General features: G+C 41.2%; 1 protein-coding gene across 4 annotated transcripts in view; it reads left to right on the forward strand.

The window, feature by feature from the left end:
- Nucleotides 1-21620, forward strand: part of ERC2 (ELKS/RAB6-interacting/CAST family member 2) — a 1210774-nt gene that overhangs the window by 866213 nt on the left and 322941 nt on the right. For all 4 annotated transcript variants that reach the window (XM_040359253.1, XM_040359254.1, XM_040359255.1 and 1 more), the window contains one exon: nucleotides 18880-19011. In XM_040359253.1, the coding sequence (XP_040215187.1) occupies nucleotides 18880-19011 (132 nt within the window). The remainder of the gene's footprint in view (nucleotides 1-18879; nucleotides 19012-21620) is intronic.

Raw genomic sequence — 21620 nt, forward strand, 5'->3', positions numbered from 1 at the left:
CTCCTTCTTCTTCTCGTCATGGAAACTTGACAGCAAATGAGAGGAAAGCTGTCTTAAGTTAATCTGACCAGTGACAGTGGTCACCAAAACAACTTTTATGCCCTGTACACATGATCGGTTCGTCTGATAAAAATGGACCGATGGACCGTTTTCATCGGACCAAACCGATTGTGTGTGGACCCCATCATTTTTTTTCCCATCGGTGAAAAAAAAATTTAACCTTTTTATAAATTTTCGTATGGGGAAAAAACTGATAGAAAAAAACGATCGTCTGTGGGGAAATCAATCGGTCAAAAATCCATGCATGCTCAGAATCAAGTCGACGCATGCTCGGAAGCATTGAACTTAATTTTTCTCTGCACATCGTTGTGTTTTACGTCACCGCGTTGGACACGATCGGATTTTTAACCGATGGTGTGTAGGCAAGACTGATGAAAGTCAGCTTCATCGGATATCTGATGAAAAAATCCTTCTTTTCGTTTTCATCAGACGAACCGATCGTGTGTACAGGGCATTAGGCTCCATTCACACTTGTGCGACTTGTCATGCAACTTTGGACATCAACGTTGCATGACAAGTCCTTCCCCATGTTTTCCAATAATACCCATTCATATATGCGCGACTTAAAGTTGCAGCATCTTCAAAGTAGTTCATGGACTACTTTGGTCCGACTTTCATGAGGGCCATAGACTTTAATGTTTACCCTCAGATTGTTATACAATGCAACTTGTGTGCAACAGTTATCACTGGCCAAAGCCAAAGTCATATCAAAGTTGCACCTATCCAAAGTTGTGTTAAAGTCGTACTCCAAAGCTACTTTGGAGTCGTACAGGTGTGAATGGAATATTAGATTTATCTTTCCCTTCTGTCATGCTGCAAAGTCTCACTGTGTTAGGTAATGGAAAGACATTTCCCCAACAGAAACACACCAAACAAGAGGCTCTATACCTTTGTCTTTTATCAACTACGCTTGGCGCTCGCAGTCCACTCAGCTGTGTTAGGAAAGCGAATTACAATTTGCTTTCCTAACACTAAACCGCCTCTCCGCCAGTCAGGTGCTTGGGTCTGTTAGCTGTCATGTGATTGGCTGAAATGACAGGCGACACTATTGGACACCTATCAGGAGGAGAGCACGGGTGATGAGGCAGGAGACGCATGAAGGATCCCGCTCATCGCTGTCACCCGCTGCCCCACAGAGACAGGGTAAGTTCCGGGCAGATGGCGAGTGGGCAGGGGTCACACTGGCAGCATTTAATGGGCACAGTGGAAGCATTTAATGGGCACAGTGGCAGCACTTGGCACAGTGGCTGCATTTGATTGGCACAGTGGCTGTGTTTGATGGGCACAGTGACAGCATTTGATGGCACCATGGCAGCTTTTGATGGGCACAGTGGCAGCATTTGATGGGCACAGTGGCAGCATTTGATGGGCACAGTGGCAGCGTTTGTTGGGCACAGTGGCTGCAATTGATGTTGTTTTTTTTCCAAAATGTTTTCAGTTTGTTTGCGCCCTCCTAAAAATTTTGAGCACCAGCCGCCACTGGATTTAACATGTCAAAACAGTCCGATGTGAACGTGGGCTTATTGTCAAAGCTTAATTGAACAAGCTGAAGTTAGAAACTGAGGGCCAAATCCTCAGCCAGGCGGCGTAACTTAACTTTTTCCATTTAAGTTACACCGCCGCAAATTTCCCAAGTTAGTGCCCGATCCACAAAGCACTTACCTGGGAATTTGCAGCGGTGTAACTTAAATTCCGCCGGCGCAAGGCGTTCCTCTTCTCCAGGGGGCGATTACCATTTAAATGAGGCGCGCTCCCGCGCTGGCCGTACTGCGCATGCTCGTGACGTCATTTTCCCGACGTGCATAGCGCGAAATTACGTTACGTCGGGCTTTGTGGATTGCGACGGGACAATAAAGTTGCGTCAGGTAAAAAAAAATTTGAAATTTAAAAAAAATCGCGTCGCGAGCAAGAAAGGTCTGTTTCTTTAGCAGCCCTAATTTTGCGTTTGCAAAATATAACTTACGGAGAAAAAACGAAGCTGAAAAGCTTTGTGGATCTCCGTAAGTCCTAATTTGCATACCCGAGGCGGCATTTCGACGCAAAATGCCCCCAGCGGCGGATGCGGTACTGCATCCTAAGATCCGACAGTGTAATTCAATTACACATGTCAGATCTTCGTCCTAACTATGGGAAACTGATTCTGTGGATCAGTTCCATAGTTAGGACCAGGGATACAACGGAGTAACAGCAATTACTCCGTCGTATCTCTTTTGAGGATTTGGCCCTGATTGCTTACTATGCACAGCTGCACCATATTCTGTTTTAGTACATTTCCCCCTTAGATTATTGTTATGGAAAACATGCTTTAGGCTCACCATACACGTTACAATTTGACCTGTACAATCAACTTTGAATATGTAATACCCTCCTACGAGGCTGCTAGTTTTTTTTGGTTTAGGCAAATTTAACCTATGCTCTTCTCTAAGGATGAGCTCCGGCGTTTTCGCATAGAACACGTGCAGAGCCCGCCAGGAAGTAGGCACCCGCGCTGCGCTAATCACAGCCAGGCAGACATTTCCCGATCTCTGCAGCCGTGATTAGCGCAGCGCGGGTGCCGACTTCCTGGCGGGCTCTGCACGTGTTCTATGCGAAAACGCCGGAGCTCATCCTTACTCTTCTCTATCTAGTAGAGCTGTGTGGCTTCTCTGGGCTCTGCAGGATACTTGTTTGAGTGCTCACCTTTATTTTTGGAACTTTCCAGAAGAGTGCCCTCATTGTTCCAGTTATTAATGTGGTGTATCCCACACCTCACTGAAATCCAAGTTTATGTTGCAATAAAACGTCAAAAAGGTAACCCTTATGTACTGTGTTTCTGAATTAGTGGGTGAAGTTGCCGGGCTGCTGCACTAGTGGGAATAGAACCTGGGACTTTAAAGCAGCAGCCTTGTCGAGGCTAGTGCCACAACTATGAGGACCTACCTCAACTATACTATGAATTTGTATCTAATCAGGCAGACGTTTACAGTACACACTTTTTGGTAGATAATTAATTGTACAATCAGATTACAATGCATGTGGTTAGCTTTGGACCTATTGGCCGATAAGTGGCCTTTGTTTTTGGCATTATGGACTTTTCTGCTTGAGGTGGACCAAAACAAAAAGTTTGATAGAAAGCTATTTGTTTTTGGCTATATCTCACCTTTAAATGAGTGCTTCTGGACATATAGTTGGTCTAAGGGACATTTGATTGTCCTTGCACACATACAACTGAATAAGAAATTTACCCATAGATATTTAATTTGTAAGGAAATGGTAATAAGTGAATACCTTCTGTTTTAGGAAACCAATGCAGCTTTTATCCTTCCAGTTTTGTTTTTTTCGTATGAGACAAAAATAGTACAAAGCCGCTGTGGGACTGATGCCCTTTATGTTTCCAAAGTGTTGGCTATTCCCCATGGAAATGAAAAGGAGAATCATCATATAATATTAAACACAAATGCAGATAATACAGAACATGCTGTATTACTGTGGTCAACATCAATGCGTTTTGTTGGAAACGTGCTTGCACGTCCTGAAGATGCCTTTATTTTAGACTTTTGGCATGTGGACATTGTTGTGACTTAACTGACATCTTTCATGTGCGTTTAAAAGCGTGTGGATTTTATTTACATCAAGTTAATTCTTGTTTTTTAAAGCATGAATTAATATTACTCACAACCTAGAAACAGATGTACAGTATAGCTGCAGTAAGGTACACACACCCTGCATTTGGAACAGTGATCTATTGTGCAGAGGGCTTTATTAAACATTTCCTGTACCAATGTTTATGCTCAATATGACCTCTTCTTTACCCCAACTATGGGGACCTAAGCTATTTCATAGTGGAAATGTTCATTGTGCCTAAGCAGTACCCCAAAAAGATGTACTTTTTTCTTTCCTGTGCCTAGGCACCCTTGTGCCTTTAGTCTTATACTGTAGCTGTGTATATGCATTGCCAGCTCTAATTCATTCTGCTTTTGACTGCTAGACTTATGAGATTTGAAGTGAGACTTGGTGATGTCCCTACATTGCTGCTTGTTGTTCTAATTATTCTCTTGGCTGGAGAGAAAACTGTACCTGAGGACATGCAGTGCTAGGATCTTAATGCTTATTTTCATAAATTCTGGGAATCTGTGCTCTTTTCACCTCTCCTGCTGTTTTATAGTTATTCTGTCGCCAGTCAATTGGAGGGGCATGTGTGATATGAGGAAGCAAAGCCATGCCATTTAAAAGAGAAGTATGGCCACAGCTTTTTGGCCATACTTCTCATGTGAGTCACAAGATTGCACTTATTTTTATGCTTCTGTGATCCATAGTCTGCTGATAGCGAGCTATTGCCCGATATCAGCTGACAGGACAGAGCTGCTCCAGGCCTAGGAAGCATGCTGATTGTCATGTTCCACCTTACTGCCTGATTGACAGCTGGCTCTGCCTTTTAGTGTGCGGTTAAGAGATGGAGTCAGCAGCAACCCCCAATGCTCAGCCTGGTGCTCTAGTGAGCACTGGAGAAGCAGAGCGGTGAGTGGTGATTGACAGTCATTGCTCTCTCAGCTCAGTGTAGAATAAGTACTGAGTGATCACTGGTCATGTGATCTCTCAGTTATCAGTTTTATAGCTGATATGTGACATCTGTAGCATCACACCAATAGTGCAGCATATAGGTGAGCATTTTTTTGTAAGTCTTTAAAGTGTTCCTGAACTCAAAAAGTGAAGATTTGCTATCTTATTTGGACCATCTAGACCATTGTGCCTAACCAGTACCCTGAAAAATATATTTTCTTTTAAATAAATTCCTATTGAAGGCATAGCACTGCACTTGTGCCTAGGCACTCATTGGTTTTATTGTGACTTGAGCCTCCTACCTTTATATCTGCGCTGTAAGGCACTGACTGCTCCTCTTGTAAGATTTGAAGTGAGACTCAGTGGTTTTGATCTACAGTAAAACCTTGGATTGCCAGCATAATTTGCTCCGGAAACATGGTTGTAATCCAAAGCACTTGTATATCAAAGCCAATTTCCCCATAAAAAATAATGGAAACTCAGATGATTCATTCCACAACCATTTATTCATAAGTCTTTCAGTTTATAGTCCATATAAAAAGATTATAGCAATGTGACCAGGTTGTGTAACCATAACATGTCAATCCACAAATGACAGCCTCTTCAAAGGGATTAGAAGCAAAATCCAACAGGAGCAACTGTGTATAAAAGAGAAGAGAGGCACCTCTAAGTGTAGCAATATGGTTACATTTAATGGAGGTACAACATTTAGCAACTCACATGGTTGATGGTTAAGAGGCACACCTAGGTATGCAGGCATCTGGGGTAAAGCTGCCCACATAGGCCGTCCTCCACACCGCCAGCTCTCACCCCTGTCGGCCTGCAATCATGACAGGGAAGACTACCCTGCAGTAGAGCAATCTGAAAGCAAAGCTTAAAGTGCAGCATTGAAGGGATCACTTCAGTGGCGGTGCGGAGAATGGTCTATGTGGACAGCTTTACCCTGGATGCCTGCATAGTTAGATGTGCCTGTTTTAATCTTCAACAATGTAGTTGCTAAATGTTGTACCTTCATTAATTATAACCATATTGCTACACTTAGAGGCACCTCTCTTCTCTTTTAGACTCAGTTGTGATGTGACGCTACTTGTATATCAAGACATTGCTTGTTTATCAAGTCAAAATTATAAAGAAAAAAAATTGTCATGCAAAACATTCTCAGACCATTCTCGGACTCTCATTCTAAGGTTTTACTGTGTTTTTAAAAAAATCCTTAGAAGGGTATTCTCCCTATGTAGAAGAACCCAGAAAACCACAGGTGGAAATATATAGGTCTATAGGTCTTTTTACTGGCCACCTAAGTTCATCTGGAATTCCTGTACCTTCACACCTCGGATCACCCCAATTCCTGCATCTTCACACCTCAGATCAAATGCGATTTCTGCACCTTCACACCTCAGGTAACTGTACCCCTTTGCAAATTTAGCCCACTTCTGTACCCCCTATTCATCTGTTTTACCACTGTAACCCCCAGCTCTTCCCACAACTGTAGCCCCCTGTCATCTGCCCCACCACTGTACCCACTACATATCTGCCCCACCACTGTACCCCCTTTCTTATTCCCCCCCCCCACTGTACCCTCCTGCACATCTGCCTCACTGATGTACCTCCCTGCTCTTCTGTCCCACCACTGTACCCTCCTTCTCATCTGTTCCACCACTGTACCCTCCTTCTCATCTGTTCCACCACTGTACCCTCCTTCTCATATATTCCACCACTATACCTCCTGTGCATCTGTCCCAACTCTGTACCCCCTTTCTCATCTTACCCACAACTGTACCTTTTTTCCCATCTCCCTTACTGCTGTGCCTCTCTTATCTGCCCCACAACGGTACCTCCTTCTCATCTTCCCCATCACTGTACCCCCTTTCTCATCTGTCCCAGCAATGTACCCCATTTCCCATATGTCCCAACACTTTACCTCTTTTCTCATCTTCCCCATCACTGTACCCCATTCTCATCTGCCCCACCACCGTACCACTTTTTTCAGGGCAGAGAACAGGGAACCCAATCTACCAAGCAGCTCCTGCAGGCATAGTGCTACAATAGAGAAATGTTATGGCTTTTACTGAGTGTCCATATTTCATCTTTATTTTTTTGAGAGAACTCAGGAGGATTATTGCCGGTTTGGGTTCTGTGATTAATTTTTTTGTCTCCTTGCACAGAAAGGAACCCCCAGAAAGTCTGTGGAGGTCATAAAGGAGAGGGACAAGAAAGGGCTTATTTTGTCTCTATCTCTTGGCAAGCCAGCCTATTGTTTTTGCTTATTTAAACGGCGTTCATGAATGCTTTAGTCTTTACATCATCCAGATGACTGATCAAAGCACAAATCCTTAATTCCACGTTGCTAAAATATTTTTAAAAAGACAGTTTAAATATTGGAATTTTACAGCTACAGATTGCTGCTAAGCTGCTTGCTCTATTACCAGTCAATCAAGGGTTTTTATTTCACTTTAGTTGATCCATGCTAAACCTCTTGAATATTAGGGTTATATTAATACCTGACGGTCTCTGCCAGCACCGGTGGCGTGCTTTCCTCCTCAGAACCTTTTGCGTATAAATCCTTTTAGATATTTCTTGGGAGAAACAGAGTTTAATCAGATGTAAACTGTATTACTTGCATTAAGGGGTTTTAGTGCCAACTGAACAGAGTTGTATAAAATATGCATGTCTTGGAAAGGAAGTAAAGAGTCGCCTGCAACACATATTAAAAAAGAAATGTGCAGAAGCTAAATAAAGATTTACCTGTAAAAAGCAAGAGCCTACTTTGTACTACTGAAATGAACATGTTATGTATTTGATAACAAACAGCAAGAAGCCTTCATATATCTCAGCAAGCAGAAGGAGCTTACCAACCGATCAACAAGTACAATGCTGTATCTACAACCATAGTCTAAACCCAAAAGGGCCAGTAGGCTTAAAAATGCAAATCTATAATTGGTGCAGTGAACACAGCATAGGTGTGGCATGGCAATAGAATACCTAGCTAGATGCAAGCCAAGCAGCTGCTTTGCCTAACTCCTTTTTTTTAGAATTGCTTTACAGCTGCCAATTTCTTAATTAGCCTGTGCCCATACCACCAGCAATAATAAGCTGCATACCTACTAACAAACAATAAATACCTTTATCTGCCAGTTTGGAGATTGGAAAATAAAAACTTTCAACCATCAGCTACCTGCTACTGAACATTTCAGTTACACATAGTTAGAAAAAAATATCCAGATGCAATCATGCAGCTCTAATGTGAAGGCTATAAAGCAAAGGGAGTTGGGAGTTTAAATGAAACAGTGGGCTAATGGGGATAAAAAATTAAATAGACCATTGATGTTACATACATGTATTAGAAGAGTAAAAGTATATGGTAAGAACAGGTAGCTTGTACAAAAGCACATAACATACATTTCATCCATAATACAATAATAGACGTGAAAATACATGGAAATAAATAGTAGGAATCAATCAATGAGAACATATATGACCACATGGAGGCTGAGCATTACACAACAAAAACGTGAAATATAAAATGTATATAGGTCATAAAAATACTGATCAGAATAAAGTCCCATAAACGCGTATAACTACATCTTTCTAAGCCCGACGCAGCGTTTCGTGTATATGAAAACACTCCTCAGGGGCGGATGTAGTGGGATTTCTGGAATAACAGAATAAATAATGATCAGAGTATTGGACTTAATTCCACCAGAGAAGACAATAAGTCGATTCTGGTTACTTACAAGGTGTGTCACAGTTGTGGTGTATATGCGACTTGGGCCAAACAATTGCCCGTACCGGGAGCTGAGGTGGCAGAAAATCAGACAACCAGCAGGGTGCAGAGGCATCTTTCCAAGGCAGCAGATAACCATAGATATCATTAAGTCAAATGTTTCCTTGTGGTGCAAGGTAGACATCTGTAATAGATAGGTAGGTCCATAAAAAATGGCCCACATCAAAAAAAGGAGTAATAGAGTGAAGACTACATGAGGGATGACAGAAATTACCTAGTAAGTATGCTGGACGGCAACAGCTGGTGAAGACTGTGACGCCTGCATACAAATGGCCACAAGCTAAATAACTGGGGACATGCTTATATTGCGTCCGGCATGTGCGTAAGACTGCCCCCAACATCACGCCAGCTCAAAAGAGAGGGAGGCGGGCCCACAGCCGCACGGCACAATTGCCCGTCCTGAAGTGAAGCCACACACACCCACTGAGTCGGCTATGATGGATGATGCACACTCAACAGCGTGTAGCCCAACAGGGACGTCACCCAGATGAGTGGCGCATGACGCTGATGCACTGACAGCATCCGCCCAAACCCCCCATAAGCGCCCCACCCACGTGGCAGGCGGAGATAGGGGAGAAAGGGGGAACACGATGAGTGCATCGCAGTCCCGAGTGGCGGACAAGAAAGGGTCCAGAGGGTTCGCAAGTGATGCAACAAAGCTCAGTGGTATGTTCAGCAACTCAGTGGAAAAATGAACCATTACCAAAGTATTCCGTTAGTGTGAACCATTGGTGCACACCTTGAACGGACAGCCCCATATAAAAAGCTGGCAGGGGAACACTGCTGGCTATAGACCACTTTTTCCATCCCTGGTATAAGTGGAAAGAAAAAGGGGGACACCAAAAGGCGTTTTGGGACTTTGAATGAGATTACCAATGTAATGTATCTCCATTCCGTTTAGGGACTTTAAATGACATTACATCCATAGTGTATCTCCATCCCATATTCAAAAAATAAGATCAATCAATATCCTAGATCATATCTCTGTGGTATATTCATTCTACTTCTACTTCAAAACTGGACAAATTACCTTATATGGTCGGGGACGGGGACTTGGACGAAGACCTAGATCTTGCAGAATGGCACAACTTGGTCTAAAATGGCCCAAGTCTTTTATAAAGACGTCTATGATTGAAGCAAAATATAAAGTGCTGTTGCGTTGGTACATGGTACCTACAAAATTAGACTCATATGTTCCCTTTAGAATAAGTGCTTTAGGGGATACAGACAGGATGACACAGAAAAATGTGTATATCCAGGGCGCTCCAAGCATTTGAATCCTGACAGATAAAGTCTGTGTTGGAGAGGGTAGCAAATCTTCACACACTTTAGGCAGCACTCGGGGAGACAAGCAATCTCTAATCCACGCGATAACAGCCGACTTGGGCTGTGAATGTTCAGGCTCCAGCGTTATTGTGTCATCTGAACATTCACAGCACAAGTCGGCTGTTATCTCGTGGACTTCCCTGGAAGCTTTACCATCACAGACTGGGACTGCCCTGCCACTGGAACATCTCCTGGATGCACTTACCTGCTACATGCTTGTTTCATCCACTATCTTGTAAGTGTTTTTAACCCCTTTAGGGGATATTAAAAGTTTTATACTTCTGCACTTAGAGGCGCCTTGTTTGTTTTCCTGTTTCCAGACAGGATGACACAGACTACCATATTTAGTAAGCATGCCTTTGGGTCAGGAGATTTTGGTTTAGGGTCTATTATTTTATATACTCTCCGACCAAGGCTAATCTTAAAAAGTCCCCATGGCAAGCCCTACTGTGCCGGCTATTGGTCCTAAAACAAACAAACATACTGATCTCTTTCATACTTTTGGCAGCCAGGATAGCATTTACTATGCCATGGAGGTACAGTGCCTTGAAAAAGTATTCATATTCCTTGAATTTTTTCACATTTTGTCATGTTACAATTAAAAACATAAATGTATTTTATTAGGATTTTATGTGATAGACCAACACGGAGTGACATATAATTGTGAAGTGGAACAAAAATGCTAAATAATATGACAAATAAATATCTGAAAACTGTGGCATGCATTTATATTCAGCCCCCCTTTACTCAGATACCCCTAACTAAAGTCTAGTGGAACCAATTGCCTTCAGAAGTCAGCTTATTAGTAAATAGAGTCCATCTGTGTGTATTTTCATCTTAATATAAATATAGCTTTTATGTGAAACCCTCAGAGGTTTGTTAGAGAACAGTTGTGATGAAATTTATAGCAGGGTTAGGTTATAAAAAAATATTCCAAACTTTGAACATCTCACAGAGCACTGTTCAATTCATCATCGGAAAATGGAAAGAGTATAGCACAACTGAAAACCTACCAAGACATGGCCGCCCACCTAAACTGACAGGCCGTGTGATGAGAGCATTAATCAGAGTAGTAGCCAAGAGGCCCATTGTAACTCTGGAGGAGCTGCCAAGATCCAAAACTCAGGTGGGAGAATCTGTCCACAGGACAACTATTATTTGTGCACTCCACAAACCTGACCCTTATGGAAGAGTGGTGAGAAGAAAGTCATTGTTGAAAGAAAACCATATGAAGTCCTGTTTTGCAGTTTGCAAGAAGCCATGTGGGGGACACAACGAACACGTGGAAGAATGTGCTCTGGTCAAATGAGACCAAAATTGAACTTTTTGGCCTAAAAGCAAAATGCTATGTGTGGCGGAAATCTAATACTGCACATCACCCTGAACACACCAAGCTTTTTTTACCAGCAGGGACAGGGAAGCTGGTCAGTTGATAGGAAGATGGATGGAGCCAAATACAGGGCAATTTTAGAAGAAAACCGGTTAAGCCGCATACACATGATCGGTCAATCCGATGAGAACGGTCTGATGGACCGTTTTCATCAGACCAAACCAATCTTGTGTAGGCCCCATCGGTTATTTATCCATAGGTTAAAAAATTTGAACCTTGTTTTAAAATTAACCGATGGATACCTAACCGATAGAAAAAAAACGATTGTTTGTAGGCACGTCCATGGGTTAAAAACCCATGCATGCTCAGAATCAAGTCGACGCATGCTTGGAAGCATTGAACTTACGATCGTTTTTTTAACTGATGGTGTGTAGGCACGACTGATCATCAGTCAGCTTCATTGGTTAACTGATGGAAAAATCCATCAGACCGTTCTCATCGGATTGACCGATCGTGTGTACAGGGCATAAGAGTTCGCAAACTACTTGAGACTAGGACAGAGGTTCACCTTCCGGCAGGACAACAACCCTAAACATACAGCCAGAACTACAATGGAATGGTTTAGATCAAAGAATGGCCCAGTCAAAGTCCAGACCTAAATCCAATTGGGAATCTGTGACAAGACTTGAAAATTGCTGTTCACGGATGTTTTCCATCCCATCTGACAGAGCTTGAGATATTTTGCAAAGAAGAATGGGCAAAAATGTCACTCTCTAGTGCAGAGCTGGTGGAGACATACCCATAAAGACTTGCAGCTGTAATTGCAGCGAAAGGTGGTTCTACAAAGTATTGACTCAGGGGGGCTGAATACAAATGCACGCCACACGTGTCAGATATTTATTTTTAAAACAATTTATCATTTTCCTTCCACTCCTGTACCACTTTGTGTTGGTCTATTACATAAAATCCCATTAATATACATTTACGTTTTTGCTTGTAACATGACAAAATTTGGAAAATTTCAAGGAATATGAATACTTTTTTAAGGCACTGTATATGTCAATCCCACTCCCACTGATGTGGGAAATTAGAAAATGTTGGCTACTTTACAAGATAAGGTTCCCCTATTTAAAAAAAAAAAAAAAACATGGAACCCTTAAATACGTTACCTTGCCATAGAACATTGAATAGAATAACTTACTGAACTTGCGGGAAGGAGAGGGAGATGGGAAGCATCTCTTCGTAAATCATCCCCTATACTTTCTTTTTTTTCCCCCTTTTCTCTTCTAGTCTTTCCATTAGTCTTTCCCTTCTTATGTTTATGGTATTTGCCCATGTGGGCTACAGTTTTCACCATCACCAAGGTTGTCACAAGCCTTTTTCATAAAAAAAAGTTCCCTTTATTGTTACCTTTTTTCCCTACATTGCCATTCCCTCATTTTTTTTATTGTTTGAAAAAATATGATGCATAAGCATATACTGTATGACAGGTTTTATATTTTGTTTAAAAAAATAATAGAAGTTATTGGAAAAAAAAAAAAAAACCTTTCTGAGCATTATAACAATTAAGGCCTTGTACACACGACCGAACATGTCCGCTGAAACTGGTCCGACCGCGTGTAGGGCCTAGCGGACAGTTTTCCGGCCTAGCGGACAGGTTTCCAGTGGACAAAAGTTTCTTAGCATGCTAAGAAACATGTAATATTTTGACTAAATTATCACAGTCATCGGTGGAATGGATGAGAAACATTTGTCCGATTTCTTTGGATGTAAAACGAAAACGTGAACCACCATCCCTTTATTGGATGAAGTTGGTCTGCTGTTGATGTGGAAACACATTTAATAGTAATTAAAGACTTTCATTTTAAGCATTATCCTTGTGTAATCATTAGAATACAATATATATATTTATATACTAAACTCTGTTTTAAAAAAATTATCTATTCAAGTATGTATTTATTACTCAAACAGTAAATTGTATTGCTCCTAGCCTCCTCCAAATCTTTAAACCAAAATAAAGTGCCGCGCTTAAACAATAAATAAAAGTACTCAAAAGAATAAATGGTTAAAATTTATAAATTCATACAGTGATAAATGCAAAAATATAAAGAAAAAAATATTATTAAATTATCTGTGCGCCGTGCCCATAGAACTAGATACGCCTGAAAATAGGCTTCCTACGACCAACGTAAGTTTCCTACGCCGTCGTATCCTGGGCGCATATTTACACTGGCCGCAAGGGGCGCTCCCATTGATTTACAAATAGAATATGCAAATGAGTGACATACGGCGATTCACAAACGTACTTGCGCCCGGCGCATTAATATACGCGGTTTACGTAAGTCGTACGTCCGGTGTAAAGTTAAGCCTCATAAAGCAGGTGTAAGTCATGTTAAGGTATGGACCAGGGAACAGCCGTCGTATTTTACGTCGTTTACGTAGTAGTACATGAATAGGGCTGGGCGTAGGTTACGTTCACGTCGTAGGCAGTGATTCGACGTATCTTAGGGAGTATTTCCTAAGTGATTCTGAGCATGCGCACTGGGATGCGTCCACGGGACGGCGCATGCGCCGTTCGTTCGGACCATCATTTGCATGGGGTCACGCTTCATTTAAATGGATCACGCCCACTTCCACCTACTTTGAATTAGGCCGGCTTACACCGAAGAATTTACGTTACGCTGGCGCAAGGTTGGGAGCAAGTGCTTTGTGAATACTGTGCTCGCCGCTCTGCGCGACGTCGGCGTAGCGTATATTCGATACGCTACGCCGGCATAACTATGCCCTGAGGTACGAGAATCCGGGCCTAAGACTTCTGCCTTTAAAAGTTATTGAAACAGGAAAGTTAATGATATTGTTCTACGCCCTTCAATTTTTAGCTTTCTTTTGTTGCTAAAAGTCCTGCACTTACTGTGCCAAGCCCATGCGAAACAAAGGTACCACCCTTTTCAGGGCAGAAACAGCAATGACATTAGTGCTGCTGCAGGCATGGAATCAGCTTTCCATCTAGAGAAAAGGTTGATGCCTCATAAGTTTATTCTATTGGGCAGTGTTTGAAGTGGCCAGGCAAGGTTGTGGTTTGAAAGAAAAAAAGAAGACCCAATGGTTTCTTGGACCTTGTTGCTTATGTTGCTAATTTTACTTGCTCAGCGACAATGAGCCTTGCATCATATAGGATGTAGAAGGCTAGTACTAACAAATAATTTACAGTAATTTATGTGTTTGTCCTCAAATGGTAACAACCTGGTGCCTTCTAGCAAGAAGGGGAAGATTATATACAGTATTTACCAAAATGAAAACACAGTATTAGGTAACACCCAAGTGCTATCAGTTAAACGTCTACAAACAAGTGTCTAGATTTCAAAGAAATACTCCTCTTCCCTGTTGCATTCTGAAACAAGGGTGGTTGTGTTTACTCCTATGGCTGTTTAAAGACCTGTAACTCATGGAAATACTGGAAGATCAGTCACCTCTATACATTGGTCACAACACACTGTAGCAGCATTCCCCAGGGTTCAGTACTCTTCCCTATAAAGCAAGCAAAAATGAGATCCGTATAATGAGAAAGCTTATATGGATAACCCACATTTTGTTTTGCATCCGTGATTTCTTTGGAATTTTAATTCCAATTCACTAATAAAAAAAAAAAAGATGTTTAATATCCATACGAAAGATTTCCAGATGGACTATGTCTGAAGGGTTCAGGAGCTAAAATCTTTGGATTAGAAAAATATTCAGCTTGTAACACTTTGAAGCTGCCCTAGTTTTTGTTCCACTGCTGTCTTTCAAACAATCCTGAACTCTGCGTTGCCTGGAGGGGCGGTATTATGGTATTGATCTGCTACCAGCGGTTTAGTTCCGTGTTCTGTTCATTTCCATTAATGTGCTTCGTAAGTAATTGATTCAGTTTGACCCCATCTACATTCTTCGCTTGTCAAGTAATAGATTCCATACCCTGGTATATGCCGTATTGGCAGATTTAAAGGAATTGTTCTTTACTCTCGCATGATTCATGTGGCAGATTTTTAAACTGCACCTACGTAGTGTGTCACTTAAAGTAGCATTTGTTTTTACCGTTGTAAGTTCCCAGCTGTAAATGGGAATAGAGTGGAGCTTATTGTCTAAATCCTTTAACAAACACACCAGGTTAACCTTGGACATCAAGTATTAAGGTGCCAATACAAATAACTGTTTTTTTTTTTTATTATTTAACCAAAAACTTCACTAAAAAGCCAGATTTGGAATCTCAAAGTTTGAATATTAATGTTGACTGTGTGAAAATAATAGCAGGTATTAGCACTGGCATATTGACATATGTGAATAACTGTAAAGCCTCGTACACACGACCGAGGAACTCGACGGGCGAAACACATCGTTTTCCTCGTTGAGTTCCTTGTTAGGCTGTCGAGGAACTCGACAAGACAAGTTTCTCCATTCCCATCGAGGAAATAGAGAACTTGCTATCTTTTTGGCTCGTCGAGTTTCTCGACAGTTTCCTCTACGAAAATGTACACACGACCGGTTTCCTTGGCAAAAAATTATCTCCCAGCAAGTTTCTTGCTGGTTTTTGCCGAGAAACTCGGTCGTGTGTACGAGGACTCAGTGGTTAGATCTAAACACTGAGGTTTCTAAATGTGAAGCAGAAGGAAGTGTGAACCTACTGATAATTTGATATTTTACATTGGTAATTTAGAATGGGAGATTTTCTTCACCCTGCAAATGCTAACTTCACACTGTGATGTCGTTCAGGGTTTAGTTCAGTTGGCAAAAGCATTCATAAAATAAATGTCTGCTTGTAAAAATGTTAATTTGTTCTGGTTTTCTTAAAAAAAAGGCATTTCTTATATCTTAATAGAGCAAAAGAGAAAAAAAAATGTTAAATTCATTCCATCACACAGACATAACAGGTCCAATGAGACAGCTGTTATCTGTGGAAGATTTAGACCTCTCACATCTGGAAACTGATTCAGGCTGCCCATCCACTTGTGTTCACCTTACATTCTAAATGCAACAGAAGTTCATTCTAAGTTAAGGTATTATTACAGAAAAATATTACTGATTTTATACAAATAAATCTATTTTAGCTGTTTTAAAATAAAATATACATTTTGATTAATGCAATGTGATATTTTGGGGGTCTCGGTCACTAACCAGCCATCTTCAAAGATTTGGCTCACTGCCAGCATAAACCTGTCCTACCTCAGGGTTTAAAGTTCCCAGAGTCTATGAGCGCCTCAGCAGATAAACAGCTTACAGCCCTCTCCTAACTGTGTCCATACCATACCTCATGGACACCTACTGGATGCTTCCTGCCCTTTTCCACCCTTATAGATGACTGATGATATTTTTTTTAATTTTGTTCAGATAACATCTGCATCCAAGGCTCTTTTTCTACTTTACAGGTATTAGCAATTACTTTTGATATGTTTAATACTGATTTATCTTAAAACTAAGCTTGAGTTGTAATTTTACTAGTTAATTTAAATCAATCAGCATACTATATCCCGCCCCCATAGTGTTTAGCAATAGAAAGACATGAAGGAGGAGGGTGGGGAGTGTTGTTTAATACTGTGTATACACCCTGCAGTCATATGGATTGCACACATAAGAAAAAGGAGGAACTGAAGAGCTTAAAGGGGTTGTAAAGGTAAAAAAAAATCCCTAAATAGCTTCCTTTACCTTAGTGCAGTCCTCCTTCACTTACCTCATCCTCCGTTTTTGCTTTTAAATGTCCTTATTTCTTCTGAGAAATCTTCACTTCCTGTTCTTCTGTCTGTAACTCCACACAGTAATGCAAGGTTTTCTCCCTGGTGTGGAGTGTCGTGCTTGCCCCCTCCCTTGAGGGGGCTAGCAGGAGAGTCAGGATGCCCACTAACACTCAGCTCCTTTCTCTATCTGCAACGTAGAGAGCGTAAGGAGGGGGCGAGCATGAAACTCCACACCAGGGAGAAAGCCTTGCATTACTGTGTGGAGTTACAGACAGAAGAACAGGAAGTGAGAATTTCTCAGAAGAAATAAGGACATAAATCGAAGGACGAGGTAAGTGAAGGAGGACTGCACTAAGGTAAAGGAAGCTATTTAGGGGATTTTTTTTTACCTTTACAACCCCTTTAATAAGGACCTAAAACTGAAAAATACTTAGTAGATGGCACCAGCTGGTTTATACAATCTCAGGGTGCAGTGGGGACACAGAGAAGTTGGGAGGGACAGCTGAATGCAGGATCAGGTATATTTCACTCTACACAAAACAAATGCTTTAGTGGCTTTGTGAGTATGAACACTGGTATATAGCATGTAATTAAAAAGTATGGGTTTATTGAGATTTTAAAATGCCCTGGCTTGATTGTGGATATTTGAGATTGCTTGATCCTTTGTTTTATCATATAAAAATATGTGAGAATGGCTTATTTACAAGATTCACACACAATTAATTATTTAATTTCAGGTGAACTGGGTAAGGGATGTGGTAAGTTGTGAAAGGTGGTTGCAACCTGAGCAAGGTGTTCTATATACACCACCACTACTGTGGAACTTGGCTTTGGCTTATCACTGAATTACAAATCTGTGCTTGAATGCTTGTTAAGAGTAAAGAAATGGGTGCTTATGCACTAGCAGATCTGTAGTCTTTATTTGGGGGCAGGACAGGTCTCTAACAGCTTTGCATTCATTGCAGTAAAATAATATTCTTGATATTTTGTCTACAAGCTGACGAGTGGTTATACAATGCCTACATACATAAGCATGTGATATCCAGTCAACAGTTCAACAATGGATAATTCTGTACAATTCACAACTTCAACTGTAAAAATTAGTGCTTCGGCTGTACAAGAGTTCATGTTTATGGATCTGGGTGGAAGACTGTGCAGATCACACATTGTGGACATTTTTAGCAGTGACTTATCATGAGGAAAACAGCAAAAAAACTGAAAAGATGGTTAGCTGTTGTTTGGCTTGGTGCTTAGCGCTTCCACCCAACAGCGCTAGGGTTATTGGTTCAAATCCCGACCAGGACTCTACCTGCATGGAGTTTGCGTGTTCTCTCTGTTTTCTTTCCACACTCCAAAGACACACTGGTAGGTTAATGGGCTAAATAGAGTATACCCAAAATGGTTGCCTCACCTCCTAAGCACTTTGAATCCATAGGGAGAAAAGTGGCATAGCAGTACAAATGAAATGTCATGCTTATAGGAAACCTATGGTTTAGTGTACCATAGCTTATTTTCCAAGGAGTAGGATCTTGAACTGCCTACTTTGCAGAGCTAATTAGCCAAATATGATTATGCTGTATTTGGTTCAGTCTGCTCAAACAAGTAGAGTAAAACAATGCGTTGCACTAAGGTTGACTGGCTTTCGACTTTGGTATCTAGACATTTTTATCAATTCTACCAGTTGTTGGCAAAAGGGGCTTTGGAACATCAAACAGTCTGATGTTTAGAGAATGGCCCAGTAAAATTGTCTTTAATTTCTGGCCCCCTATGCCATAAATTGTAAAATGTCAGCTTGATCACTCCTATTCTAATTATATTGTCATTTTTTTTTCCAGTTAATTATCTAAAGAGACTCCTATCATATAGCACACAACTGATTTATGTTTCATGTAAAACATGTGACAGCATTTGATACTTGGTGTTGTGTGGTCCTATGAGATGGCATTGTGTATATTAGGCTGTGAATGATTCTGGGATTCATTTAAAATATTCATAGCTATATTTGTTCTATAATGATGTGATAAAAAACTACCACTATGAATCTGTTCTTTAAATGATGGTGTACATGGGTTAGAGTATATGGGCTTTGAGCAAAGTGTTGATGATGATTTTGTACTTTATTTCCAAACCAGACACAGAACCGGATGAAACTTATAGCAGACAACTATGAAGATGACCACCACCACCACCATCATCACCACCACCACCACCATCATCGTTCTCCTGGGAGAACGCTTTCTAGCCATAAACCCTCTCCAGATCAGGTTAGAATTTTAACATTGTTATGTATTACGGTCTATAGAAAATGTGGTACGATTGTTTATATTTTGAAATCTAGGCAAAAAATTATAAGAAGAATGTGTTTTATTGTTTGTGAATTGGCAACCTTTGTATGTTTCTTCCACTTCTCTTCATTAATCCAGCTTGAAAAACTCCTGAAATTTGCATCTGTTAGGAGATCCCTGTAATAAGGACATTTTACTACCGCTTTCTTCCCTTTTTCAGGGTGACTGGTCTTGTCTCCTTTCCCCTCTGTAGTTTTCTGCAGGCAGCTTGTGAAGTGTAGATTTTCTTGGTCATACCCACAGCTCTGCTCGCTGGGTTTATTGTAGGGGTATATAAACCCTGAACTTATTTTATTTGGCTTTTTTTGGTCTGTTAAATATATCATTAGGGAATGGCACAGTAATAGTATACCCAACAGACAGCCATATATACCCAACAGACAACCATATACAACCATATATTCTCACATTTGCTTGTTTTGCATAGTACAGGTGTAAGGAAAGGAAAACAATATCAACAATGATATCAGTGATGCACCCACAACAACTGGCTTGACCATTCATTGTCTGAGTTATTGTAGACTATTTATTGGTTGGCATCAAGTCGTTTTCCTTACATACACAGTATAGTTATTGGATAACTGGCCAAACACAGTCTAATGGTTATAAATGAACAGTTTGTGATCACCCTCACATTAATAGTTCTTGCCTGAAATACAGCAACAGTTTTATAGCTCCAACGATTACCCATACTGTCTCATTGAGTACACATAAAGACAAATGATCTATAGAATTAATTGGTTTATAGTAGCCTGAACCAGTGGCGATTAGATGTTTCTTTTTTTGGGGGGGAAACAAACAATGCACCTACAGCCACCCCCCCCTCGGTTGGGCGGGTCAAACGCCCCCGGGACACCCCCTGTGGGTCGGTCGGCCCGCACATGCCCCATAAAGTGGGCAGTGCTTCCCTCCGGGTGACAAGCGGCAGCTTCTCGTACGTATCCTTGCAGCGGCCGTTCATCTCCTTCCTCCCCCTCCTAGGCGGCCAATAGGATTGCCTGTCCTTCCAGCCAATCGGTGATGGGTCTCAGGACCCGCTTCCTGATTGGCCAGTAGAATAAGTATGACAGTAGTAAATATTTATTCGCTATTGTCACACAACTGGGTGGGCTCTGGGCGCAGTGCACTGCCCCCCGGAACCCACAATTTTTTTGAAGCCTATTAGAGCCACTGGCTCTAATCACGTCCTTCTAAAAAAATATATATCCCATTGGAATCCATGTGTCTGGTGCCACCCCGCATGTAGATTAGGAGGCCGGACGCATAGATGGGGGCCGCTGCTCGTGCGCTCCAAAATGGACGGGCTGCCTCTGGCCTGAACAATAAGATACATTTTTGGGCTATTGCACATTCTGCTTTGCCTAAAAAATGAATGTAATTGTGTTTGATAAAATAGTATACTTTATGGGTTTAATTGGCCTCATTGTTTTGCCTTCAAGGCCACAAAATTAGACATTAGCAATGTGAATACATCGTCAAAACATTCCAGTTTCCCAAATTGAAAACTCGTGATTCGCCCATGGTTGCTATTAATGAAGTATTCCACTTTTGTTGCCTTTAGGTCCTCATTAAGCCCAAGACGTTTGGCTTTTTAAAAGCAACAGACCCAGTTCGTGTCAAACGGATTAGAGGTGGCTTTTTGCCAAAAGTATGTTTTATTAAAATAAAAGTTATTTTGGCAGAGAAAATATGACATTTAAACAATTTAATAATTTACTGTAAATGGAGTCCTGATTCCTACTTTAAAACAGAACGGCTTTGAGGGGGTTTCCAAACCACGCCACAGCCCTAAGTCCAAACATTGCAAACGTTGCCTGAAACTCTGCAGTATTTCAAAAAGTTCTCCAGGGAGGGGATCTAAGGAAGAAAAACGTGGATGTATTAAAGATGTGCCCATTTATTTGTCAAATTACATTTCTAAGATATACTTTCTTTTTATTTAAATAAGCTGCACATGATGTTCACATACAGGATTTCTGTAACTTGGCAAAAGTCTAGTTGTGAAATTTAGTGATACGTTTTCAGTTGTGGGCAGTAATGGGCATTGACTGCTGATGATCCTTGTGCGTATAATGAGTTTGGGCTCAAATTTGTTTCATTATTGCTGCTTTATGTACATGGATAATCTCTTGTGATATATTATATTGTGTCTGCAAGGTGTGTTCCTGCTACACTATGGGGCAGATTCACATAGAATTACGCCGGCGTATCAGCAGATACTCCGACGTAACTCCGAATCTAAGCCCGTCGTATGTCTAAATGTATTCTCAAACTGAGATACACTTAAACATGCCTAAGATACGACGCCCAGCGCCGTCATATCTTAGGGTGCAATATCTACGCTGACCGCTAGGTGGCGCTTCCATTGCGGTCGGCGTAGAATATGCAAATGACCAGTTACGCCGATTCACGAACGTACGCTTGCCCGTCGTAGTGAATTTACGTTGTTTCCGTAAGAGATACGCGGTGTAAAGATAAACATGCCTAGGTGGCGTATCCAATGTTAAGTATGGCCGTCGTTCCCGCGT

Source organism: Rana temporaria, chromosome 7, assembly GCF_905171775.1.
Source record: "Rana temporaria chromosome 7, aRanTem1.1, whole genome shotgun sequence".
Taxonomy (NCBI): domain Eukaryota; kingdom Metazoa; phylum Chordata; class Amphibia; order Anura; family Ranidae; genus Rana; species Rana temporaria.